At 41.5% G+C, this 21,691-nt stretch overlaps 1 protein-coding gene across 1 annotated transcript in view; it reads left to right on the top strand.

Annotated features, from left to right (window-relative positions):
- The first annotated feature begins 4,244 nt into the window (after nt 1-4,244).
- ppcdc (phosphopantothenoylcysteine decarboxylase) overlaps nt 4,245-21,691 on the top strand; it is a 34,320-nt gene continuing 16,873 nt past the window's right edge. The window contains exons 1-2 of the mRNA XM_020521080.2: nt 4,245-4,340; nt 6,444-6,572. Coding sequence (XP_020376669.2) covers nt 6,444-6,572 — 129 coding nt within the window. The 5' untranslated portion in view covers nt 4,245-4,340. The remainder of the gene's footprint in view (nt 4,341-6,443; nt 6,573-21,691) is intronic.

Genomic DNA, 21,691 nt, shown 5'->3' with positions numbered 1-21,691 from the left:
GACGTGGATAGTGAACTGGTTGGCAGACAGGAAGCAGAGAGTTGGAAGAAATGGGCCCCTTTCAGAGTGGCAGGCAGTGATGATTGGGTGCTGCAGAGTTCAGTGCTGAAACCTCATCTGTTCAGAACTTACATTAATGATTTGGATGAAGGTATTCAATGCAAATCAATCTAAATTTGCAGATGACACTAAGCTGGGTAGATGTGTGTGCTGTGAGGAGGATGCAAAGAGGCTGCAGGGTGAATTGGACAGACTGGCTGAGTTGGCAAATGCAATATAAAATGGATAAATGTGAGGTTATCCACTTTGGTTGCAAAAACAGGAAGGCAGATTATAATCTGAATGGTGGCAGTTTAGGAAAAGGTGAGGTGCAACAAGACCTGGGTGTCATGATGGAACAGTCGCTGAAGGTTGGCATGCAGGCGGTGAGGAAAGCTAATGGCATGCTGGCCTTCATAGCGAGAGGATTTGAGTATTGGAGTAAGATGTTATGCTGCAGTTATACAGGTCCTTGGTGAGGCCACACCTTGAGTGCAGTGTGCAGTTTTGGCCACCTGTCTGAGGAAGGGCATTCTTTCTATTGAAGGAGTTCAGTGAAGGCTCATTAGACTGATTTATGGGATAGCAGTACTGACATATGAGTAAAGACTGATTTCAACTGAGCTTGTTTTTGTTGGAATTAAGAAGAATGAGGGTCGGATCTCACAGAAACATATAAAATCCTGATGGAACTGGACAGGCTAGATGAGGGAAGAATGTTCCCAATGTTGGTGAAGTCTAGAACTAGGGGTCACAGTCTAAGAATAAGGGATAAGCCATTCAGGACTGAGGTGAGGAAGAATTTCTTCACTCAGATTTGTGAATTCTCTCCCACAGGAGATGTTGGGGCCAGTTCATTAGATACATTCAAGAGGGAGCTGAACCTGGCCCTTGCAGATAAAGGGATCAAGGGGTATGGAGAGAAAGTGGGAATGGGACATTAAGATTGTGTGGTCAGCCTTGATCCTATTGAATGGTGGTATAGGCCCGAAGGACCGAATGGCCTCCTACTGCACCTATTTTCTATTTTTCTATGAATGTCCCCACCCTTAGCAGGCAACCCCCTAGCTCCATTTGGGTCCTGTGTTTTGTCCTTATGGTTAGAAACGCCATTGAAAGAACCTGACCCTAACCATACATTTCCCTCGACAGATACAGCCCCATGTGCAGTTGGTATGTTGCGCTAACTGAGCATGTCCAGTGGGCCAACTAGCTTACACTGCTCCTTTATTCCTATAGTTTTGGTTAACTTTTATGCATCACTGATTTGGTTCCAACTGTTCAGTCCTGGGCACTACACTTCAGAATGAATGTCAAACTCTTTAAGAGAGTGCGGATTTTATGGAGTAAATCTTGGGAAGAGGGACTTAAATTATGTGGAGTCTATAGAATTTACTCTCCTTGGAGCACAGTAGGATATGCTTATAGGCAGATTTATCTGAGTTGTTAAAAGTCTTGAAATGTTTTGTTTGAATAAGCAAGGAAAAATTATTTCCAGTGTCAGAATGGGCAACAACCAGGAGAGTTGTAAGCAGATAGGCAATAGGAACCAGAAAGGAGTTGAGAAAGTTTATTGTGCTGCAGGTTGTTGTGATCCAGAATGCACCACTTGAAAGGACAGTGGAAGCAGATTCAGTAATAAGTTTCAAAACAGCATTGAATAAATACTTGAAGTGAAACTTTTTGCAGGGCCTTGGAGAAAGGGTAGGTGAGTGAGACTCTTCGATAGCTCTTTCAAGGGGCCAGCATTGGCACACTCGGCCAAATGACGATCTATGCTTTATGATTTAATGAGGTAAATAGTATTTGAATTTGCAGCATTTACCCTCAACTCTGTTTTATATCCAAATTATTTTCACATCATTACAATACAATTAATCCATTAAATTTTTGCTTGTGGTACACCAAAATACATGCATAAAGCCTGTTGATTTACGTTTTCAGCGTCGTTGATTTTTTTTTATAAGCCTTTCACCACTGCAGTTTAAAATAATAGGACACTGTAATTTTTAAAATGATACTCAATAGCTGTGGTAAATCAAACCCAGTGTTGTTTTAACCAAATCATACCCTAGTGTCTGATGTCATTTTCCTGTCAGGCTTCTTTCTCCATGTTTCATAGATGATCCTACTATTCTTCTGTCTAGACATTAAACAGGACACAGTTCCAGAAAGAAAGTGCCCATTCTGCCACTGGAAAATTAGAAAGACTTGTGTTTGGCACATTATTCAGTACAGTGACTTTGAGTAGATAAATGTGAGCAACCTTTAACAGCAGCTACCCACAGTTGACCTGATTTTGACTCCGGGAAGTGTTTGCAAGAAAGATTCCTCTGCTGTTTGATGTTTGATGCACATTGAGACGCAGGAATAGGGAGATAGAAGCATGCCATCTCATCCAAAGAATACCACTTTCCAATTAGCCAGCATTTCCTCAATATTGCACCAGTCGGAATAGCTTATGTGTTGAAATTTGTAGAATGGGATAGGGTTTGAATATTCCTTGGATTGATTCCTGGAGCTATTGCCACATGACCTGCCACCAACCATCCCACTCCCCCACACTTGGCAGTGATTGACCATTGTGTAAATCCTCTTGTCACTCCATCTCCGGTGGCAAAGGTAAATTAATATACTCTTCCATCATCCAATTGTAAGATCCTTGACTGTCCATCAAACAGTTTCTGTACCACTGCTAATATTTCTAAATGAGGGATAGTTTTCAAATAAAGTAGAAACACACACAATACATTAGACTGACTCACTGATTGTTCTCCCTGCTGTTGCTTGCAAGAGTGACCTGGCAATTTGATGTTAAATTTTAGAGAGTTGGTACCCCAAACTGAACATTCTGCCTCTAGAAAGTGATAAGATGCCACCAAAAGTGCTATACCAGGTTAGAAGCCAGCTTAAGTAAGAATATTTTCACATTTTCTTCTGATTAGTAAGTTATAGCTGGGGCTAACTGCAACAACTTTCTTCCTAACCCTATCTGCTCTTCACCCAATTCCCTTGTTTGGACATATGTTGATCCTGAGATTGTTTTGATCTAAATGGCTCAGGATGACACTCTTAGCAAAAAAAAAACAAAGACGCGCTGCTGCTGGAAATCAGAAACAAAACCAGAAATCACCGGAAAATCTCAGTGGGTCTGGCAGCATCTGTGGACAGAAGGCAGAGTTAACGTTTCGGGTCCTGTCACCCTCCTTCAGAATGTTGTGAAGGAGGGTCACTGGACCCGAAACTTTAGCTCTGCATTCTCTCCATAGTTGCTGCCAGACCTGCTGGGGTTTTCCCAGCAATTTCTGATTTTGACACTCTTAGCATGTTTTCCCAATGAGTCACTGTGGCAAGTGCTGTACTTGAACACGTTGAGCTGTGCAATTCAGGAATCACCCTTTGCCTGTGGCAAAGATCTTACAGTCACAGTAGAAATGTGCTTGAGCTGTGATAATGTATTTAATAAAGTGCTTTCCTTTTCATAGCTGTGGTGGTAAAGCAATACTCTTGTAGCGTTTCATGCCAGCTGGAGATCAGTAAGATAACAGGTGTGGGAAAAAAAACTGTGTGGCAAGAGGGAGGAAGTCAACGTGGTAGGGTAAAACTGTCACTTGTTTCACTGGGTTCTCTCAGTTTCTGAAATTTAATATAACTTTTTGCTTTTAGTATGTGCTACTTCATTATCTCCAGCTCTCTAGGTGGAATTTGAACTCATCACAAATCATTAGTCCATGCTTCTGGAGTATTAGTCATAGCATAACGACTATGCTTTTCCAACCCAGTAGAGAGTTAGCAATTTTCACTTAAAGCAAAAACAGAATTGTAATAAATGTTCATTGGTGAAGTGGAACTTGTTTTTGAAAGATATGCATTTACTTCTGTTTCTTGACAATGATGTGGTTTCGAGGAGATTAAGTAAGCCAATTCCAATTATAGTGTAGTGTTAGTGAAAAAGATTTATCCCGGGGGTCTTAGGCACTGTCAATACAGTCTTCTAATAAAGGAACATGGTAAATGCATGTTCTTCCTGTGCAAAACTACTTGGTAACCAGAAGTTTACTTGTACCAACAACAGCGAAGGAATGCATACCAACATAGGTTTGTTGATCTTGAAGTGAAACTCCTATCATTTATCATAGAAACCATTAATTGCAATACAACACTGTACAATGATGTATGTTTCACTGTGTCTCTTTATTTTACAGGTTGAATTAATAGTGGTGACCACAGAACATGCAAAACACTTTTATGACTCCAAAGATGTTCCTGCTAAAATATATAGTGATTCAGATGAATGGGAGGTAATATATTCTATATTCCTTACTTCAGAAATAAATGCAAATAAACTGAGCAAAACCAAGTCCTTCCATTGGACAACAGATTTTGTTATAATTAAATAGGTCGGTTATATTCAAATTACATTTTTCTTAGGCAAATAATTCTGCAAATACATGAAAAGAACATCATTGATTATGTATTTAAATTCTAGAAGATGTTCCCTAGTACTACTTTGTCATATTTTGGAATTTCTGACTATATTTTAACTTGGGTCTTGCATATAGTACATTAAAATACTACACTGGATCTAAGCTGAACTCTCTAGAGGTTAAAGATAGCAGCACTTGAAGGTAGTGATTTGCTATTAAATGGGGCATCTGAACTACATGCTGATGACAGTGACCGTTACTTTGAAATTTGTTATTATTCACACTGTGCGTTTGCAATTTGTTATTATTCACACTGTACGTTTGCAACAGATCTGTTCACTTGACCTTTCTGTTCTGGGGTAAAATGAGGTAGTTAGTGTTGATTTAAAAACTGACACTGGTCTCAGAGATTTCTTTAAACTTAAGGAGAAAGGTGGTCAAGATGGATGGTAAATAGGAGAGTGGAGTGTGAAAATTGACTTTATCTCAAGTACTGTCCGAAGTGAGGTCACACAATTCTGATTTTTATATTATTACGTCATGATAGTTTAGTATTGCAATGGTGGAACCTGATCATAACTGTAAATAAAACAGCTTGATCATTCTTGTCACATTAATTTTTTTTGCTAAGTATGCCTGATAAATTCAGGAAATGTACAACTACTGAATATAAATTGCACAACAATGTGATTATTACATTATTGGGGTATGTTGTTGCAGTAGTTGCAGAACAGTCTCTGATCACTCCCATGGAATAAGACATCCAAACCCATTAAGGCAGTGACTATGTCCGATCACATACCTATGATGCATCTGAATTTGAAACGTGTCATCAAGTACTAATGTCATCATTTCACAAGCAATGGCATTTTTTCCACTTTTGACAGTGCCAATTTTCTACAAGGAGCAATGTGATTATGAAGTGGGAGAAGAAAAAAACTTTTCCTGTTACTGCTACTCCATTTTCAAAATGAATATATTTTGTTAATTCGGTTGTTTAACCCAGTGAGTGAATGATGATATGAAACAAATCTCAATTCACAAGTTTGATTGTTTTAGAATGTTTTTGTCACAATTGATGTTAAACTGTCTAACCTTCAGTAACAGCAACTAGTCAAAATCTATGAAAAAGAATGAATTTGCATTCAAAGAAATCTTCCTTGTTTAAACATAAGTGACAATAGGCTGTGTCTAGCAACTGAGGCTGAGGAATGTTCCACACGATTCTAGCATCCAGAAAAGACAGCCTGACTAGCTCACAGTATATCTGGGAGTGTCGTTAGTTATTCATCTATCAGCACTCCTTCTGACTGGCTTGTTTGCATTGCTGGACAATTTCAGCAGTGGTTAGGGAAGAAAAAAATAGCCTGTCTAGTCCTGTCCTTCTCTCCTGCTTCAAAACTGACTTCATTTTTTTATTTAACATGGAACTTGAGTGGGCAACAAGACCTCCCACAAATTGGGTTTTGTGTAAATGTTTATGTGTGTTAATCAAGATGATCCTATGAGAACTGTTCAGATGGTGACTGTCCATGGATACCTGATTGCAACTGATTTGATACTAATTTTAAAATAATTCAGAATCCGCAAGTAGTGGTGTTTTTTTTCTACACAAATTTCCTGCATATACAATATGAATAATTGGAATTATTTTCAGTATTTTGTTCCTGTTTGTTATTTTGTAATTGAGGGAGGTATAGAAGGATGATTGTCCTCATCTATATCATCACCAGGTCTTTCATGCACGATGGGGCTGCAGCATTCTGAAATTCAACACCATTTCGGTCCATTTACGGATCTGCTGCCCATTGCTCAAAATTATATCGTGCACTCCCTCATGCTCATTGTATCTTAACTTGGATGTGATATCCTTCTCTGCATGACCGCATTAAAAGCAAATGTGCTTAGCTTCATGCTGTATTTTGGCAATTACCGTACAGTACTGCCGTCATTTGTGATCTATTTTGCTCCCTTTAGATGTGGAAGCAGAGGTCAGATCCTGTTCTACACATAGATTTGAGGAGATGGGCAGATCTAATGGTGATAGCACCTTTGGATGCCAACACGCTGGGAAAAATAGCCAATGGAATCTGTGACAATTTGTTGGTAAGTTGACCTGATCAGTTTTTCCCAGTTGAAGTTGAGTTAGTAGGTTGTTAGTAGGTTTCTTTCCTACATTTGAATAAGAGAGGCTTGCATTTACATGGCATGTTACCCAAACTCAATATGCTCCTGAGAATATTTTGAAGTGTAGTCACTGATGCAGTTTTGGAAGTGAGGCAGTCAATTTGTGCCCAGCAAGCTTTCACAAAAGGCAGAGACCAGATAACCTGTATTTGTGATGTTATTTGAAGGATGTTATTTCAGAACACCAAGGTTAACTCCTTTGCTCACTTGAAAATTGTGGTACAGAATATTAATATCTCTTCCGAAATATGGCAGTGCTTTGATGTTGCACTTGAGATTCTGAACCTGGAACTTGGACCCGTAAGCTTCTAACTCATAGATAAAAGTACTGTATTGCAGCTGACACACATTTAACAGCCTGAAATCTGTAACTATGCAATTGACACAACAGACTTCACAACAGTATCCTCTCAATTCAGATTTCTTTTCAAAAATGGTTGTGCTGGAAACAATACATTTTTTGTCAGTAAAATAAATGTTGTACAAGGTTAATGTAATCTTCTTTCGTCCCCAAGAATCTAGTTCCTTGAAAACAAATTACTTAAATTTTACTTCCGGCGGCAAGTGAGCACCTTTGAACATTCAATTCCAATACTGTCTCTACTGAAATATTTTGAAAATTTGGTGTAGAAGCTGTTTCTGCGCAATTGCCTGAATTACTGTTAAACTATTTTACTTGTATCTTCTTAACTTTATCCAAACAGACTAACCACTCCTTTTGTTGCTTTGTAGCTGTAGATGGAACTTGCTTTTCTGACTGGTATCAAATTGCATTCTTGTTATCTATAAGTTTCGGTCTTGAGATCAATTGAGGGTGTCGTTTGTAAACACAGATATAATACTTACTTTCTTTTGACTGAGTACGTTAGGACTTTTACACCTGATGTTTGGGCAGAAACTCAACCTGTTTTGCCAGAAGTAATAACAACGGATGACTTTGGGTTTTCTAAATATTGTTCAATATCAGAGGATTTCAATACCGAAAGTTTGTGTGGGCTTTCTACTAGGTGGTCTTCCTAATCCCTGTACCTCAGACCAATTGCAGGATAATGAGGTGCAGGCCCCACTAAACCATTGTTGCCTTTTGATTGCACTTTTGTGGAGTTTAAATGCTCGGCAACCTCATGGGGTTCCCGTGGAAGCAGCAGGAAATCTGGTGTAGCTGGTTTCTTTCCTTTTTCCTTTACTTTGTGCATAGGGTCTAAGTTTACTTTGTGGAATAGAGCAGCACCTCCAAAACAACTACCTTGATTTGTTGTTTGTTTTCCTCCACCATTACTTTGGAATATTTTCCATTATAACATTGCTTTTGCTTTTATAGCAAATATACAGCCAAAATATTTTCAGGGCTGAAAATTTGTGCAAATTAGCCAAAGTTCTTTTTGAGATGGTATCAAACTGCTGGTCACCTTAACATAGTTTACTTAGTTGACCACCCACCTATGTGGTGGTTTGAAAAATTGCATCGCAGCCATACCAGCAGACATATTTTGGAGCTTGTCCTTCAGCTCTTCAGTTTTTAAATGCACAATTCAAGTTCTCAGTTGGATTAGGTCTCAGGTTCTCTTTCATTTCAGGGGTGTTGTTCCAATATTAAGCTATGAACCATCACAGCTGAAGTTTTCTCTTTTACTGTACATTGACATGATTTGCTAAAACTTTGTCCACTTTGCAAAGGTATATGAGTTTTTTGCATCCTGTCAGCTTGTGTTCCTTAGATTTCACTCTAAAGTAATGGGTTGTATTTTTGGCAGCATCTACCTGTTGTGTTTCTGCACTATTTATTTTACTGTTTCCTTCCCCATTCCAGTTCTATTTCCTTTTACTAACTTCTCCTATCATTTGGCATCGTTTATTCCTCTTTATTCCTTCCCTTTTGTTTCAATGTAATTTTCTAGCTTTGCTGATCATTCCTTTCGGTTCTTTATTTTTGGCTTTCCTTCTTTTCTTCCTTTCTATTTCTCTGGCATTTTTTTTGTCCATTGCATGTAATTTTAATTATGGTGTAGCCTTTGAAACTAACCCCCAATAGTACAGTTAGAAAGTGGAATTTTTTAAAGATTAGTAGTAGTATTCCTTCCTCAAATATCTGCAGAATTGGGTATGTTTAACAGTATCATTCTTCTCTGCTGCCTGTCCGCTTTCCTTGCTTTGTAACACTGTCTTTATGGAGTACCATTTTAATTCATCCAACAACTTCCCCATCTTCTTTCAATCTTGCAACACACAGATCCATGATGTTCATGCTCCACTTCCGCATATCGGTGCCATTCAGTGACAGCATCTGTAGACTCCAATTTGTAATTTGTCATATGCACTCTGAATCACTTGTCTACAGAACTATGAATGAACTTAAGTTCATTTGAATAAACATCAGGAAGACCAATATCATGACCTTTGAGACACTGTAAATTTCACTCCTTTATCTCTAATTCCTCATTTCTTCCTATCACTTCTTTGTTTGGAAAAGACCATTAGAAGTCCTGCTATCTTGTTCAACCCAGAGCTGAGCTAACCCATTTTTAAGACATAAAGCCTATACACAGGATTTTGTTTCAGCACATCTCCCACATAACCAGTGTCTTCCTCACGAATTTTACAAGCTCCATGCGATGTAAATGCCAACTGATCCAAAACTTGGTATTCTCTGTGCCTTCATCTTTATCACTTGCTCCTGCCCTTGTAGAGCTAAATTAAGTGCCTGTTCTGCAACATGTCAAACTTAAGATTCTTATTCAGAGCTCCACATACACTCTGCGTGTGTCCAGTTTTATATCATCTTCCACATTTTTTTTCTACTTCAATCCTGTCCTTTTGTGCATTCGTCAGCCTTTTGCCTCAACGTTATTGTTGAGTTGCAGCTAGCCCCGCCTTATTCTATGGAACTCCTTCTCCAAATCCCTAGTTATTCATCCATTTTTCAAAAACTGTCTCAAAACCCTTCTTTGCAATCAAGCATCCTCCTAGTTCTTACACCATAGTTATTGTCTATTTCCATTGTCCTTTTTCTCTTCCTACCTTTTTCTCTTTCTGATCCTCCCCCTTAGAGCAGTCACTACTTCAAAAGATCCTATAAAATACTGGTTGTTGCTCTGAATGATGTGTTTTTATATTAAATCAGCAATATAGAAGATCATCAATATCGATTTCATCGATATAGAATCAGAGAATCATTCAGTATGAAGAGGCCCTTTGGCTCATTAAGTCTGTACAGCCAAAAATATACTACTGTTTGCTGTAGTTCCATTTTACTGCACTGGGCTCATGGACTTTTTTTTATTCATTTGTGGGATGTGGGCCCATCTCATCTCCCTTGAGAAGGTGGTAGTGAGCTGCCTTTTTGAACCGCTGCAGTCCTCCTGCTGTGGGTTGACTCACAATGCTAATAGGGAGGGAATTCCAGGTTTTTGACCCAGCAACAGTGTAGGAGCGGCGATATATTTCCAAGTCAGGATGGTGAGTGACTTGGAGAGGAACTTGGACGTGATGGTGTTTCCATATATCTGTCCTTCTAGATGGAAGTGGTCGTGGGTTTGGAAGGTGCTGCCTGAGGATCTTTGGTGAATTTCTGCAGTGCACCTTGTAGATAGTACACACTGCTGCTACTGAGCGTCGGTGGTGGAGGGAGTGAATGCTTGTGGATGTAGTGCCAATCAAGCGGGCTGCTTTGTCCTGGACGGTGTCAAGCTTCTTGAGTGTTGTTGGGGCTGCACTCATCCAGGCAAGTGGGGAGTATTCCATCACACTCCTGACTTGTGCCTTGTAGTTGGTGGACAGGCTTTGAGGAGTCAGGAGGTGAGTTACTCGCTGCAGTATTTCCAGCTTCTGGCATGCTCTTGTAGCCACTGTGTTAATGTGGTGAGTCCATTTGAGTTTCTGGTCAATGGTAAGCCCCAGTATGTTGATAGTGGGGGATTCACTATTGAATGTCAAGGGGCGGTGGATAGATTGTCTCTTATTTGTGATGATCATAGCCTGGCATTTGTGTGGTGTGAATGTCGCTTGCCACTTGTCAGCCCAAGCCTGGATATTGTCCAGATCTTGTTGCATGTGAACATGGACTGCTTCAGTATCTGAGGAGTCACGAATGGTGCTGAACATTGTGCAATTGTCGGTGAACATCCCCAATTCTGACCTTATGATGGAGGGAAGGTCATCGATGAAGCAGCTGAAGATGGTCGGGCCTTTTCCAGTGCCACAATGATGCCACCCGAAGGTTGCAGGAACAGCACCTCATATTTCGTTTGGGAACCCTGCAGGCCAATGGTCTCAATGTGGACTTCACAAGCTTCAAAATCTCCCCACCCCTGACCTCATCCCAAAACCAGTCCAGCTCGTCCCCACCTCCTTGACCTGTCCGTCTTTTCTCCCACCTATCCGCTCCTCCAACCCTACTGACCAACCCTCACCCCCACCTCCTACTTACCAGCTTCATCCCCGCCTCCTTGACCTGTCCATCTTCCCTTGACTGACCAACCCCCATCCTAACTCCCCACATACACTCACCTTTACTGTCTCCATCCCCGCCTCCCTGACCTGTCTGTCTCCTCTCCACCTACCTGCTCCTTTCTCCACCTTCCATCTGCCTCCGCCCCCCCTCTCTATTTATTTCAGAGTCCCCTTCCTCTCCCCCATTTCTGAAGAAGGGTCAGCTTTCCTGTTCCTCTGCTGCCTGACCTGATGTGTTCATCCAGCTTTACACCTTGCTATCCTAGCCTATTCAGCCTCTCCCTATAGTTCCAACCCTCCAATGTTTTAGACAAGGTGTTAAAGTCTTTGATTAATGTTGGATGCTTGTGATTGTCACAGTAACCCACATGGCTCCACACTGTCTGCATGAATCAATATCTTCTGTGAGCTGTGTGGCCAGCAGTGTAAAAACCATCTCAGGGCTGGATTCCTTTGATTTTGTTGATTGTCTCGGATGCAACGTGTAAATTGTAAATGCAAGATGTTGGATCAAGTTCCCTGCGGACAGTCATTTCTTTGTAGTGGCCTCCAGGCTCCATTCACAGGGCTGCTGGTGGTTTGTTTATCCCTCTGCAGACCTAGAACAGTTTTTTTTTACAAAGTGTTAAAAGTCCAGAGCTCTGTCAATATATTTCCAATACTGTGGATTTTTGCAAACTACCATACAATGGAGGCAGAGACCTTGTGTATATTTAAAGCTGAGATAAATGAGTAGGGAAATTGAGGGGCATGAGATAAAGGTAGGAAAGTGGATGTGAGGAATATCAGATCAGCCATGATCTTATTGAGAGGTAGAGCAGGCTGGAGATGCTGAATGGCCCACTCCTGTTCCTACTTCTTATGGTCTTTTTTTTTTGCTAACAGGACAGTCTGCAGGCTTAAGATAGGGCAAAGAATGCTTTGTTCATTTTCACCTCCAACTTCTCCAGATATGCTGTCATTCATCAGGTCTGTTAGCTGCTATTGCAGCCCTGATCACAACAGCCAGGAATGCAGTTGCAGGTTTCTGAAGCCTGCACTGGTGTTCAAGTTTCCAGACACATTTTCAAACACATGGCCCATCTAGAGCCATGCAATTATCCTGGAACAACAAGATCCTGGACCTCAGATAAAATGTTTTCAATCATTAAAGCCAGCTATTAATTTCTATAGGTGAGCAGTTGAGTTTTAAATAAGGTGAACCTGAGTGCAGTTTCGTTCACACAAATGAAGTCCAGTCATTGTCACTAGATTTGACGTGAATGGTGTTTCCTTTACTTAGTTACCGTATAAATGTTGGAAGAGCAAGGCAATCAGATGGAAGCTATGGGCAGAATCTTACCAAGCCCTGAATGAACATAGGCTATGGTGAGAAATTTAACAGAATTGCATGAGAAGTCCAGGGAGGCCATTCTTGATATCAGGAACAACTAGCTGCATTTTCTAGCAGATTTCTGTGCTTTGAGATGGGATTATTGTGACGGACGTCTGCCCAGAAAGGCCAGTCCCTCTTTGGTATTAACCTACAGTTCTTTCAGTTGACTCAATAAAAACTGGCTTGTCCAATTTTAAAGCATGGCCAGTCAGACCTTACAAGTGCGTCTGCTGCTGAACTTCTTGAATGTGTACTGATATCTGAATCGTCTGTCTTCTGTAAAAAGCTCAGTTTGTGTGGCCTTCTGTGACTTAAATTTAAGCCATCTACAAAGGTTTGTTCTTACAGGACATTAACTGTTCAAATGCAGGCATCTGAAATAAAATGCTGCAGAATAGAAACAGGAAATTTGGCCTTCATGACAGTGCCAGCTGTCTCGAATTTAGCCCCTGATCTTTCCCTACAGCCCTGTAAATATCGTTGAAAGGAATGGCCTTGTGGTACAGTAATGTTTGTGTCACAATGGAAAAGCACCAAGTTAGCAAAATTGCTATAAGTTTATTATTATATTACAACAGATTAAAACTGAAATTTTGTAAATGCAGTCTTTGGTCTAGAGGGAGCCCATGCTGCCTATGTACTGTCACGTATGCCAACAACCATTCATTTCTTTAAATGACAATCAGTTTGTATGACAGTTGACACAGTAGAGCCATTTACTTTGGAAACATCAAGCTGGTGGATGTCTAATTCCTGATTGATTCCAATCCAAGAATGGAGGGAGTCACTGAGTTTGATAATTCTTCAACATTAGTTCTACTGTGAAAAGCCGCTGGCTAACATAGTTGGAATTTGCTTGAACTCTATAACAAGAATTCACGCTTTCGTTCTTACGTCACATGGACTGAGAATTCTGCTGTTTCTCATGTTTGGTGACAATGTTTTTCACTGTCTTTGGGCCATTTAATCTGATCTTGCATTCACATCCCATGTCTTATTTATCACATTTGAAGCACATCCAGTTATCTGATATGTTATCATTCCTTATTTTGCTCAAGACCTCCTTTAGTTGTTAATAATGCTTTGTTTTCAAGAGCTAAACATATGTCTGACATACACATCTTCATATAAGCAGCAGTTCCTTCTCCCAATGTCAGAATTTTGTACATTAGTCTTTATAAATCCAGTAAATTCCAGTAAAACATTAAATCCAAGGCCCTGTCTACCTTTTCAAGCTAGAAGGGGAAACTGGACTGTCATGTGTGACAAGCTGCGTTGAGGTGAGGAGGGGAGGTTTTATCAAGTCCAGTATGCTGTCAGGTCTGATGAGGAGGAGTGTTTAGTCTGGGAGGGAGAGGGAGGTGTCGAGTCTGGAATGTTGGGGTATATGTTGAGTCTAGTGGCAATGGAATGGTTTGGTTGGGCCTGGGGATTTGGGCCAGTGGCGAGGGGTGACAGGTCGCAGGTGGGCTGTAGTGTGAGGTGAAATCATGTTGGGTTGATGACATCTGGTGTGTGTAAGAAATTGGTGGGACGCTCACTGGTGAATTGAGAGTCAGTTTAATGGTTACCCAGGAGTTGGACAAGTTTTTCTTTTATCCACTAACTTTTTCTAAAGTGGAATCCTCTAATTTCTCTGACTTTAATGGATTTTTTCAGTGTTCCGGGCACAGGGAACTTGCCCATCAGAATCTTTAATTTCTCAGACTGTTCCCATGGAGTTTGCTGTGCATGGGATTCTACACAATCCTGATCCATGTGAGGAACATGAGAGCTCCCCCAGTGTCCTGATCAATTTTTATCCCTCAATCAATGCCAGAAAAAAACCTGGTCATTGACATGCTACTATTTCAGGGGACTTATTATGAACAAATTGGCTGCCTCATTTCTTACATTGCAATGGTGACTACATTTCAGAAGTATTCTGTTGGTTGTAAAATACTTGCATATATTGTAAGCTTGTGAAAAGTGCTTTATTAATGCAAGTCCTACTTAATCTGTTGTTGCTATCACAGTATAATTGGAGCAGTTACATCAGCTGTGTTGTTTGATAGATGCAACTTAAAACCTATTGAACTGCGGCAAAAGCTGTTACTGCCCTATAAATTCCCTTACCTGACTCATTTGCAGTCACATTTCCGTCCCTGAACACTGACCAAGTCTGAAGACATATTTCAAGAGATGTGACTGCCTCCTGGTACAAAGAGCTGAGGTAAGTTGCCCAAATGTGCCGCGGTATCTATAGTTTAACCTCCAGCTCAAATCCTGAGCTGAAGCTTCTCGAACTTGAAACATTGACTGCAGATATAATTGTCCTGGATCATACTGACATCCAGAAGCTTTCATATGGTACAACTGTGACACATCATCTGCCTTACCATCGTTAATTATTTCCATCAATTTTCTTTTATATATTTTGATAATCTTACTGCCATTTGCTCTATTATTTTGAACCTTGGGAATTGAATAAGCCTTAGTTATTTACCAGATACTTGCCAGGTAAAAAACGACTTTCCCTGTAACAGACTCATCAGATCATCTAGTAGGGAATTCAAGAGGATATCTTTAACCTAGAAGTTGAGAGAATGTGGAACTGGCTTCCAAAAGAAGAAAATTGAGGTGATTGGACAGATGTAATAGCATACATAATAGCAAAAGGAATCTAGGTAAGTACATGAAAGAGAAAGGGGAAAAAAAGTTATGCAGTTGGAGTTAGATAATGGATGGAAGGAGGCACATGTGGAGCATGAACAGCACTATATACTGATTAGACCAAATTGCTGGTTTCTGGATGGTGCATTCTATGTACTTCTTCCGTACTCACTCTTCTTAAACAAAGTAGGGAAGAACCCCAATGTGATTAATTCTTAATATGCTCAGGTCTAGGCTTGTCCATATTCCAAGATATGTTGAACTAATTTACAAAATGGTGGGAAGCTATTTAGTTCATTGTGGTTTTGTCAGCTTTCTGGAATAATTTTGGTCCAAGATCAGTGAGGTCTGCTTTATGTTTCGTTCTATAAATTCTGCAAAACCTGACTACTTTGTTTTAGTCCGTTCAAAAGGCCATCCTAGTATCTACACCATACATATTTTACCACCTTTAAAAATGATCTATTTTGCCACTTCACAGAATCTATATTCTTAAACTTAGCATATATCCTTGATCCTCATGTCTGCTTATCTGGTATGACAACAGATCCTTTTTAAGTAGTATAGGTAGTTACTACATGGTCACAGATTTGATTTAATAATTTTATTTGAGGTGTTTAAGTTTGTGCTTGTGCCTGCAAAATCATTGGACACAGTGACTGAAGATCAACAACACTGGTAAGGTGTGAAGATATATTAAACAGCAGTTAGCATGAAGTATTTAGGTGGAGCCATTTGTTCTTATTAGGTCATGTGGAAAAAAGTAGACTCCCACACAATGCAGGAGACTTGGCAGAACTGTATGTGCCTTGCATAGCACACTGTCAGCTGCAGGCCATCTGTTATATTCTAACTAAATTTACAACTACATTCTTATTAACATTCTTTAGCCAGAAGTTACGTTCACTTCAGTGATTCACTGAAGGAAGGACCCTTTAACAATATTTACGAAAGTCAAGTTCAGTTGTTAAAACACAATCAAGAAGCTTGACTTTTCTTTTCTCCCCTTCACCATCTGGCTTAGAGACAGTAAAACCAAAGTTCTGAGGTTAAATGTCAATCCATGACTAAATTGACTGGGAAGGCCATGATTTGTGAAATTCTTACCTGTCCCAAAAAGGAATCTGGCAAGACTGGAGATTATCTGTTTAACATTGTTTCTCAATTGTTCAGCTTTCCACAAAAGGCAATGCAGGGACCACTGTCTGCGTTTTTGAAGTGTTTGACTAGACTTTTCCTTACAAATGATGCAAAACCACCATAACTGACTGGACCACGAAGTACTATTAGGTCCTTTTCTCATCTTTTCACACTGCTTGCTATTCTAAGATCATCCTGGAACACAAAGAACATGCCGGGCTTCTTTTATATACAGCAAACCATCTTCCTAAACCCTTTCCCACTGTGTACTCTATCCCTCCTCCAACAACAGGTTCAAGGGACTCATGGGCTTCTTTATCACTCAGATTAAAACCACTTACCAAGCTGCTTCTGCCAATTCCCTTTTCTCCTAAATTTCACCTTTACTGTTGCCCTGAGTTTCTATTTTCCTTTAGTTTTTCCTCATCCTCTCTCAGAGCTTACCTTTTCCATTTCTTGATGCAATTGCCCTGCTCCCATGAAGCTGCTCACTATCCAATTCCCCCTCCTCTCCCACAGCTGATATTAATGATTCTCTTTTCTGCTGTTGCAGATTCCTCAAAAAGGTAGCCCTTAACTCCTTACACCTGTTTAAATACCACCTATCACCAGCCTCCCTTTCCACTTCAAAGTCATGTCACCTCCCAAATCTACACATATCTTTCCTGGAATTCCACTTTTGTGTCCCTCCAATCAGGATTCTGTTCCTACCACTATAACACAATGGCTCTTACCAATGTCACAAATGATATCCTCTGTGGCTGTGACAAAGATAAAAGATCCTTCCACATCCTCCTTGACTTGCCTGCAAACTTGGCAACTTCTTCCAACATCCAGCCATTCAACTGGGTGGTACTGCTCTTATCTGGTCCATTAAGAACATATAAATGTACAAATTAGGAGCAGAACAGACCATTCGACCCTCATGTCGGCATGGCGGCTCAGTGGTTAGCACAGCTGCCTCACAGTGCCAGGGACTTGGCTTCAGTTCCACCCCTGGGCAACTGTCTGTGTGGAGTTTGCACGTTCTCCCTGTGTCTGCATGGGTTTCCTCCGGGTGCTCCAGTTTCCTCCTATAGTCCAAAGATGTGCAAGTTAGGTGGATTGGCCATGCTAAATTGTCCATAGTGTCCAGGGATGTGTAGGAGAGGTGTGTTAGCTGAGGGAAATGCAGGGCTTACAGGGATAAGGTAAGGGAATGGGTCTGGCTGGGATGCTGTTTGGTGGATCGATGTGGAATTATTGGGCCGAATGGCTTGTTTCCACACTGTAGGGATCCTATGGATTCTATAGAAAAAACTTTAATGTTGTTTGTAATAGTTGTTTATTCAGCCTCTTCTTATAGTCAAAGATTAGACGGGCTGATGCTTAGCTGTTTTTGGAGAAGTAAGTGTTTAGCCTACTGCATAATCAAAAATTTATTGAAGACTTGTTAATTTTTAAGTTATTGATGCTTCAGGCTTTTCCCTGACCATTTTCGTTTGCTTTCATTGGGGAGAAAAGGTATTTAGTCTAAGCAGATCGAATCAGCTCTGAGCTAAAAGCGGCACAGTGGCTCAGTGGTTAGCACTGCTGCCTCACAGCACCAGGGACCCGGGTTCAATTCCACCCTCGGACGACTGTCTGTGTGGAGTTTGCACCTTCTCCCCATGTCTGCAGGCTAGGTGGATTGGCCGTGCTAAATTGCCCGTTGTGTTCAGGGAAGTGTAGATTGGGTGGGATGCTCTGAGGGTTGGTGTGGGCCAAAGGGCCTGTTTCCACACTGTAGGGATTCTATGAATTCTATGAATAAAAGCCTTAAATGGAATTTGACTAGTCTGAGAACAAGCTAGGACATAGCAGGTGGAATATATGCAGTTTTCGTCCCTGGCCTAATGGAGGGTATACTTGCAATAAAGGGATTGCAGTGGATATTTACCATGTTAATTCTTGGGGTAGCAGGACTATCCTATAAAGAGGGATTGAAGAGACTGGGTTTGTTTTCTCTGGAATTTAGGAAAATAAGAGCTGATCTCACTAAAGTGGGGCAAAATTCTTACCGACCTGACAGATTAGATGCAGGACAGATTAGATGCAGGATGGATGTTTCTCTGCCTGGGGAGGGGGAGAGGGAGGGATAGAGTAAATTTCTTTTTAGTTGCTTCCATGCCCAAAACAGTGCACCACTGCAGGTGCAGCCTCACCACCCTGTGAATTTGTAACAAGACTTCCCTAATTTTAGACTCCAATCCCATAGTAATAAAGGTCAAAATTCCATTAGCTTTCCTAATTATGTGCTGCACCTACATGCTAGGTTTTGGTGTTTCATTCACAAGAACAGTCAGATTCCTTTGCACTGGTCTTTTTAGAGTCTCTCTCCAATTAAATAAAATCTGCCTTTTGATTCTTCCTACCAAAGTGCATAATCCCTCACATCATAGATTAATCTCCATCTGCCAAGTTTTTACACACTTAACTTAATATTTTTGCGGTTGAGAGAGAATACGTAAAGGCATTATAATAGTAATACCTGGTCAATACAGGCTCATTAAATAAGTTCTTAATAGGCTAGATGGAGTTAATTTATAGCATTCACAGAACAAATATTTGTACTGTATAGACTTCTGTAGAGTTTCTAATATTAAATTTTTCATCAGAAAGAAGGAGGTCAACTTATACAAAATAATATTTTCCTGGTAGTCTCGTGGTATTATTGATTGACTATTAATTCAGAAACTCTGCTAACATTCTGGGGACCCAGGTTTGAATCCTGCCTTGGCAGATGGTAGAGTTTGAATTAAATAAAAAAAATCTGGAATTAAGAATCTAATAATGACCATGAAATCATTGTCAATTGTCAGAAAAACCCATCTAGGTCACTAATGTCATCCTCACTTGATCTGGCCTATATGTTACTCCAGACCCAGAGCAATGTAGTTGACTCTCAACTGCCATCTGAAATGCCCTAGCATTTGTTGTATCAATCACTATGAAGTCTCAACAAAGAAATGAAACCGGGTGGAACACTTAGCATTGACCCAGACACAGGAAAAGACAATGGCAAAAACTCTGTTGACTCTGCAAAGTTCTACTTACTAACATCTGGAGGCTAGTGCCAAAATTGGGAGAACTGTCTCACAGACTAGCCAAGCAACAGCTTGACATAGTTATACTCACAGAATATTGTTACAGACAATATCCTAGGCACACCATTACCATCTCTGGATATGTCCTGTCCCATTGGCAGAACAGACCCAGCAGACATAGCGGCACAGTGGTATAATCGGGAGGGAGTTGCCCTGGGAGCCCTCAACATTGACACTGGACCCCATGAAGTTTTCATGGATTTAAGTTAAACATGGGCAAGGATACCTCCTGCTGATTACTATGTAGTATCCTCCCTCAGCTGATGAATCGGTACTCCTCCATGTTGAACAACACTTGGAGGAAGCACTGAAGGTGGCAAGGGGGCAAAATGTACTCTGGGTGGTGTATTTCAATGTCCGCCACCAAGAGTGGCTTAGCAGCAGCACTACTGATCAAGCTGATGGTGTCCTAAAGGACATAGCTGCTAAACTGTGTCTGTGGCAGGTGGTGAGGAAACCAACAAAAGGGAAAAACATACTAACCTCATCCTTACCAATCTGCCATTGACAGTATCTGTAAGATTGACCGCTGCACAGTCCCAAACTTCCATATGGCACTTATCACTGTGCTGAATGGTAGAGACTGCAAACAGATGTAGCAACTCAAGACTAGGCACCCATGAGGCATTGTGGGCCATCAACAGCAGCAGAACTGTACTCCAGCAGAATCTGTACCTCATGGCCTGGTACATCCCCATTCAATCATTAACATTGAACCGGGGATCAACCCTGGTTAAATGGAGAGTACAGGAGGGCATGCCAGGAGCAGCTCCAGGCATACCTAAAAATGAGGGGTTAACCTGGTGAAGTTACCAAACAGGACTACTTGCATACCAAACAACACAAGAACCAAATGATAGACAGAGCTAAACAATCCCACAACCAACAGATCAGATCTAAGCCCTGTGGTCCTCCCTCATCCAGTTGTGAATTGTGGTGGACAATTGAACAACTCACTGGAGGAGGCTGTTTCACAAATATTCCCAACCTCAACGATGGAAGAGCCCAGCACATCAGTGCATAAAATAAGGCTGATGCATTTTCAGCCAAAAGTGCCAAGTGGTAGATCCATCTCAGCCTCCTCCAGTGGTCACTTGCAACGCAGATACTAGTCTTCAGCCAATTCGATAACGCTCCACATGATATCAAGAAACAGTTGGAGGCCTTGGATAGTGCAAAGGCTAAGGGCCCTGACAACATTGTGACAATAGTACTGAAGAATTGTGCTCAGAACTAGCTGCTTCCCTAGCCAAGCTGTTCCAATACATCTACACACTGGCATTTACCCGTCAATGTGGAAAATTGTACGCAAAAAAGAGGACAAAGAAAATCCAACCCGGCCAGTTACCAACCACCAGCCTACACTCAATCATCAGTAAAGTGATGGAAGGTGTCATCAACAGTGCTATAAAGCAGCACTTGCTCAGCCAAAAGAATCCCAAAAAAGAATCCCCCTCGTCCTCACGTACCACCCCACCAACCTCCAGATCCAACGCATCATCCTCCGACACTTCCGCCATCTGCAATCCGACCCCACCACCAAAGACATCTTTCCCTCCCCACCCTTATCTGCTTTCCGGAGGGACAACTCTCTCCGTGACTCCCTTGTCCGCTCCACACTCCCCTCCAGCTCCACCACACCTGGCACTTTTCCCTGCAACTGCAGGAAGTGCTACACCTGCCCCCATACCTCCTCCCTCACCCCCATCCCAGGCCCCAAGAAGACTTCCCACATCAAGCAGATGTTCACCTGCACATCTGCCAATGTGGTATACTGCATCCGCTGTACCTGGTGTGGCTTCCTCTACCTCGGGGAAACCAAGCGGAGGCTCGGGGACCGCTTTGCAGAACACCTACGCTCGGTTCGCAATAAACAACTGCACCTCTCAGTCGCGAACCATTTCAACTCCCCCTCCCATTCCTCAGACGACATGTCCATCCTGGGCCTCCTGCAGTGCCACAACGATGCCACCCGAAGGTTGCAGGAACAGCAACTCATATTCCGCTTGGGAACCCTGCAGCCCAATGGTATCAATGTGGATTTCACAAGTTTCAAAATCTCCCCTCCCCCTACCGCATCCCAAAACCAGTCCAGCTCATCCCTGCCTCCCTAACCTGTTCTTCCTCCCACCTATCCCCTCCTCCCACCTCAAGCCGCACCTCCATCTCCTACCGACCAACCTCATCCCGCCCCCTTGACCTGTCCGTCCTCCCTGGACTGACCTATCCCCTTCCTAACTCCCTACCTACACTCACCTTTCCTGGCCCCATCCCCGCCTCTTCGACCTGTTTGTTTC

This window comes from Rhincodon typus, chromosome 36, assembly GCF_021869965.1.
Source record: "Rhincodon typus isolate 14 chromosome 36, sRhiTyp1.1, whole genome shotgun sequence".
Lineage (NCBI taxonomy): Eukaryota > Metazoa > Chordata > Chondrichthyes > Orectolobiformes > Rhincodontidae > Rhincodon > Rhincodon typus.
This window is presented reverse-complemented; position numbering and strand designations above follow the sequence as displayed.